At 43.4% G+C, this 6,290-nt stretch overlaps 1 protein-coding gene across 1 annotated transcript; it reads right to left on the bottom strand.

Annotated features, from left to right (window-relative positions):
- Window positions 1-2,596: 2,596 nt before the first annotated feature.
- On the bottom strand, window positions 2,597-5,584 carry LOC114615506 (the record flags this gene model as incomplete). Its single annotated transcript, XM_028761201.1, has 4 exons — window positions 5,455-5,584; window positions 4,564-4,717; window positions 3,485-3,616; window positions 2,597-2,783 (listed from the first exon to the last, which is right to left on the bottom strand). Coding segments are annotated over exons 1-4 (603 nt in total), but the record flags the coding sequence as incomplete, so codon positions are not given.
- Between the last annotated feature and the right edge of the window lie 706 nt (window positions 5,585-6,290).

The following is a 6,290-nucleotide window of genomic DNA, read 5'->3' as shown; positions in this document are numbered from 1 at the left end:
TCCCTTTATCTGCAAATACCCAGAGAAACCATCTCACATGAAATCCATGGGCACTGCACTGTCCTATAATCAGCAAGATTGTGTTAAAGGAAAATATTCCCAAGGAGAGGCACTAAACTATAAGTTGATGGTTATGAAAAAAATGGGTATACCCCTGTTTGTCTATGGCTATTGTAGGACACACTCTCAAACACACAAAATGTTTGTCTTCACACAATTGGAGCATTGTATATTGCAGTAATCGGTTAGGTTTCCAAGACATTGCTAATATCAAAATACCCCAGTATATTTCCCAAGTATAAAAAATCAAATCTGGAATGTGATAGGTACATACTGGCATAGCATATAGACAGCTCAGTCAGTGATATGCTTTCCTCTCTTAAACTGATCTTGGAATCAGGCTTCTTGGCCTATTATCTAATCTGGCTTAGCAAGTTCCCAAAGCTGTGTACAGTAGGCTTGTTTCCCAGCTAAGGATCACATGCTGGTGGTAGACTAGCTTCTTGTTCTTGTTCACTGTTTCAGACTTGTCCCCAAGTAAACAGGTCTTCCAATAGGGGCTCCCTTTACCATAGCCTGACTGACTTGCTGTCCAAACTAGGAGCCCAGAATCATAAGAAATCTCCATAACCAGGATAGAGAGGTAAAAAATTTCTCCCCATTACATGACTTTATCAGGGAGATTTTTCAGTAAGATAAGGCTGACAAGTTGAAATGCCAAATGCTTGTTTGGATTCTCTCACCCTGAGCTATAGTCCATGGAAGGGCTGCACACAATGGTACATTTTGATTCTTTAGCTGATGGACATCAGGATAGTTTCTCCTTCAAGGCTGCTCTGCAGAACACTACAACCCTGATGTGGCCTAGGTGCTCTGTGTACATCTACTACATGTTCTGAAATAACTGGGTGAAAGGAGAATTCTTTTCTACATTCTGAACTTGGCTTCTCACAGACCTTCCCGATTTTACACTACCAGACCTGTCTGAAGGTCCTCATTACTCCCAACCATCACTGAGACTGTTTTTCACTCAAAGAAAGTGATTTTGAATAACAGCAGTTGCAGAATGCTACACAGGTAACATAGGGTGAGTGCTTTAGATTATCCTGACCCTCAGGATGCTACTGAAACAGCCCTGTTCTTGCACCACCACGGCTCTGGGACTTCTGCAGGATGCAGATACAGCTCCAAACAACTCAATCTCTCAGGGAATAAAATCCAAGACAATTTCGAAGGCAAACTTTACTGAGCAGAGGTAGCTGGAAAGGAAATGGTAGCAGGCAATGAGGAAAACAACCTGGAATGCTAAGAAGACACAGAGAGCCACCTGACATTCCAGTGGTCCTTGTCAGTTCACCAAGAGCTGAAAAGGGACATAAACACATGGATTTTAGACAGCAACCTCCCCCTTACCTCCATGCACCATATTCCTTTGATCTGCTGCAGAGGACTTCAGTGAGAATCAAGAGTTTTTCTGCTAATCATTTGAAAATCTGACTTTACAAGTGTTTTTGGTGTCCTGTTTCTCTTGGGAGCTAGGTGGAGATGCAGAATAAGTGGACTGCTGTATTTGATGTTTCATAGAAGCAGACTGAATTCTCAGAGTGCATTTCTCATTAAACTTGGCATGTAGAGACACACACAGAAAAATGTCTGAACAAACACACACAATAACACCACAAATACACACACACACACACACATCAAAAATCATAAGTGAGGAGAAAACAATGAGGAATCTGTCATGTTTGAAGAAAATGTAATTTATGCTAGACAAAGCAGATGTTTCAAGTGAGAGCCACAACTCTGCTATTGTTCCTAGAGGGATAAAAATCCCTAGAGAACACTCTTCAAGGTCAGAATGGGGGTGGATATATATGGAGAAAGTTTTTCTTGAAGCCTCAAATCTCTCACAAGAAACCTCAGCTTGTGAGAATCCGTTCCTACATCCCTGCTCATCCAGCCAGCTCCAGACTGGAAGGCCAAATTGTAAGGCCCAGGAACAAGGACTTCTAGAGCAGCACTCAAAGAAAACAGGACTGAGAAGCTGCTACTCAGGCTCTGTCAGTGTGATTCAAGATCTATGAAGCCTGTAGATACCAACTTGAGATCGAGGGGAAAGGGGAAAGGGGAGAAGAAGTACAAAAGCTGCCAAAAGACAACAGTCAACTCCATTTTCTTGTCATTTACAATATGCTCTCATCCCTACAAACTACATCCTACCTGGAATCTCACACGATCCCTGTAAAGCAAATGCAATACAGGCCTTTTCTTCATCTTTCAAAGCCCTGTGCTGTGCTAAAGAAGGGCTTCTACCTAGCACCCTTCAAACTTAATGGCATGCAGTGATGTGGTGTTTAGTCAACCTATCTCCCTTAAGCAAATACAGATTCTAGCAGAGCAGGAGCCTTTGCTTGCCAAACATGGAGTTTCTTGAAAAAGGCTACCTCCAGAGAAAGCCTTGTAAAGGATCACATAAATGAACACTTGGATAAGACCTAGGTGAGCACCTAGGTAATTTGGTGGACAGTTACACTGGTTTGTCTATGTTTCTGGTTAGACATGAGGGCAAACTTTTCCTGATGCCTCATCCTACCTGCTCATGCTCGGCACTTGGGACAGAGATTTCCTTGATGTCCTCCTCACAGAAACTCTTATCTTCCCCACAGGAGACTCTTGCTTCACTCTCCTTTACCAGCAGATTTTTCTTCATTCTCTGCTGCAATATCCTGACATTGTCTTTCAGTTGTGTACATTCTCTAAGGAGGTGGCAGTGCCTGGTGCTGAACCACAAACAAACAAAATGGTCATTCCCAGCCAGCTTCCGTTTCCCTGCCACTCCTCCCAGTACCATCATCCCTGCAAGTGTCCTGGTCCCCAGACAGCCTCAGACTAGAGTCCCCAGGATATATTTCCGCACCAATTAGAGGGAGGTCAAATCCAGAGACCAGCCACATTCCACAAGACTGAAAGTACTTCTGTAAGCCCTGACAGCAAGAAGGTTTCTGTCCATCATGGAATTGCAAATGTTCCTCATGGGTGCTTATATCCCTGGTACTAGAAAACCATCAGCAGCTAGAGCACATATCCCCTCTGAGAGAGGAGAGAGGACCCAACAGGAATACACTCTTTCCATTTTTGTCATGGATCCCAGATCTTTCACTCTCTTGTCAGAGCCCTAGAGGTTCAGTGTTGCTTGATATTCCCATCAAGGTGGAAATGTTTTCTATGTAGAGGATCCTGAATTTGGAAGCATAAAGATTGGAGGGTCTTACAAACCTATACAAACTTATACACTTATGCACTCTTCAGACTTAGGACACCTGCGTCCAAGAGGTACAAATCCATGACCCTTGCCTCAAGGCAGGGTTCCTGTTAAGAAACAGATAGTATAGAACCAGAGCCCTTCCTTTTGTTCAAAGTCCTAGAAGGACAGAAGCATTTCCTGCCTTGTGTTGGGCTCTCAGCTGTGTCAGTCACTCACCTGTAGGAATAGTTATCTCCTAGGAGATCCTTGTATTTCTGGTTGGCATCACTTATTGACTCGGTGATTTTCTGGATATTCGTCATGGTCTTTTCGTGGTTTCTTTTCACGATATTGAATTCGATGTTCAACCTGTGTTAGGGCACGGCCCAAGGAGCAAATAATCCACTGAGCTAAGGATTGAAGGATCATGTGAAAAACTGCTATATCCTGGACTACCCCAGACAATAATAGATGCCACATCCTTTTCTTTGGAACTGGGTCCTATTGGTGCTGATTAAACTTATAATCTTGGGCACAGGACTGCAGAGCCAGGGGACCAAATAGAGGGAGCAGACCTTCGAGAGCACCTCATGTGAGCCTGAAGCCATACACTAGTTCTATGAGAAGATTCTTCTAGTTTCTGCCACAAGCTTGTACCCAACAGATATCTGTGATGACTTTCTTTTTATTTTGAAGGCAGTGATCTCAGTCCTTGGTTCCTCTTGTTACATGAATTCCCAGAGGACAAGAATAGTATTTACATGGGAGAGGCTTAATATCAATTCCACCCCAAGGAGATTTCTTTGTGACACCAGTGGAAACACAGGAGCATAGTACCCTGTTGATCAATTTGGGCCTCTATGGACTCAACACTATCATGACCTGCAAAGTGTGCATCAGACAAATCCTCAAACCCCATCAAATGTCCCAGAGCCTCATATCCCGAACAGGACACACGCAAACCTCATTCACACACAGGCACAACAACCCACACACAAACACAATTAGAATGCCAAATAAATCCAGGGAGGTGCCATAGTCTCAGAGTCTAATGAACCAACTCTGAGTAAAGCAGTGATGACTTGCAGGCATTTCATTCACACAATGAGAGGAAGCAAGTTTGACCAGGTCCTTCCACCTGTTCACAGAACCAATCAGACTCCAAGAGCCTCAATGTCAAGTATCCTGCTACTCAACATCTCTCAGGGCTTTGAAACATGCATGATTAGAGATGACACCCTCCTTTGACAGGAGGAAATCTTGGGTTAATAGAGAGGGCACAATACAGTCAACAGGGGACTGAGCATAATTACTACCTGTAGTTCAAATCAGAATAATTATACATATTCAGGATTTGACAAATTTCTTCCTTCTCAAAGCTCATCTTCTTGATCTCAAATTTCAGGTCTTGCAGTGTCGTCTTCTGCTTCTGGTTAGTGATGGTGGAATTCTGGGATGATGTTTGGCTAGCTAGAGATAGATAATCACAAATGAATTTGCATAGTTGATGGCCCAGGGGCAGGAGAGACCATTCTGAGTCCCCCCCCAAAAAAATAAAAGAATGGTGAGGAAGTGGACAAGCCAGAGACAGGGTGAATCCCAGAAAGAGCAGAAAAGCTATCTTTGAGCTGTTGTGCTCAGCTATATCCCTCTTCCCAACCACCACTGTCATACATATGCCATGCTCCCTATGACATGTGCGCCTGCACTGAAATCCTTAAGCTGCCTCAGACATAAACATTTAGAGAACATTGTCAGCTCATATCAGAAGTGAGGCAGGTAAATCCTGGAGTTCATACTGCTTAGCACCTTCAAGGTCTAATCATGTGTGTTGAAACCCAAAGCCTCTGAGACAACATACATGACCAGGGTAGCATCCTTCTCTGTCCTTGTCCACAGAGACTCCTTTAACCTGCAGTAATCTAGAGGATGAAGGGCTTCAACTCGTCCCAGAAATGAACACATTGTAAATCTCATAGTGCCTCCTCCTGGCATTCTTTACCACTCAAAATCAAATTAAATAGCTCCCAGAAAAGGAGCTGCAGGCTTCTCAATACCTGGTCTCTGTCAAACTAATAATCAGAGATTCTTTACATTTGTTCTGCCATTGAGGAATTCCAAGGCTCCAGCTAGTAAGGCATACTCCTGGAAGGCCCAGCTCAAGCCTATTTCTTCCAGGAGATTCCCCAACTCTACCCAGAACTCACTGTGCCTTCCCCAGAATGATTTCATTCTTCCGTTTTTACAAGACAGGAGGCCAGCTTCCTTCTTGTTAGGTGTGGTCTCTCCTTGATCTCCATTCTCTCTCCGAAATACTCTAAACAGCCTGGAAAACATGTTAGTTTGTGAACCCAAAAGGCACTGAAGAAATATCCCACAGGCATTGTTATCACCACAACACAGGAGACGTCACAGAGAATTCTAATTCTTTCCTAGATACAAGAGATTGTCCAAGGAGGACATTCCACTGATGATGTCACTTGGAACTGCCATGACCTGCCTGCTAACTAGCTGTCTCCAAATTGTCCAATTTCTGGGGTGTCTTTTCCTGGAGCCTCTTATGTGACCCAGGGAATAGCCTTTGACAACCTCTCCATGCAATGCTAGAGATTTCTCTCTGCTTCATGACCAGTGAAGTGCTTTGGAAGGGGAGAGTTGGTTAGCACCCTGACATGGAAAAGAGATTTTTGTTAGCACCCAAACCTCAAGGGACCATGGATATGGGAAATTGTTCTCAATGATAAGTATGTCACCTGAGTCAATTCATGTGACATACAGTCCACTGCCCCAGTTTCTCCCTGTATCCCAGGGGCCAATATCATTCTTCTATACCTTAAATTGTATAAAACATAGATAACATTTTCTTATTATCCAGTATGTGGAGGCAGGTGTTTGTTTAATTCACATGCTAAGTTTTTGACTCACTGTTAGTCTCAGAAATCACATCTGAAGCAGGGGAACTTCACAAGAATGAAGCTTCCACTGGAAGAAATACTTCCTCAATACACTCTGACATCTACTTTGCTTAAAGAACAACATCAAC

The sequence above is a fragment of the Grammomys surdaster genome, unplaced genomic scaffold (assembly GCF_004785775.1).
Source record: "Grammomys surdaster isolate TR1022 unplaced genomic scaffold, NIH_TR_1.0 126769, whole genome shotgun sequence".
Lineage (NCBI taxonomy): Eukaryota > Metazoa > Chordata > Mammalia > Rodentia > Muridae > Grammomys > Grammomys surdaster.
The sequence above is the reverse complement of the archived record's forward strand: the minus strand, read 5'-3'. Positions and strand labels throughout refer to the sequence as shown.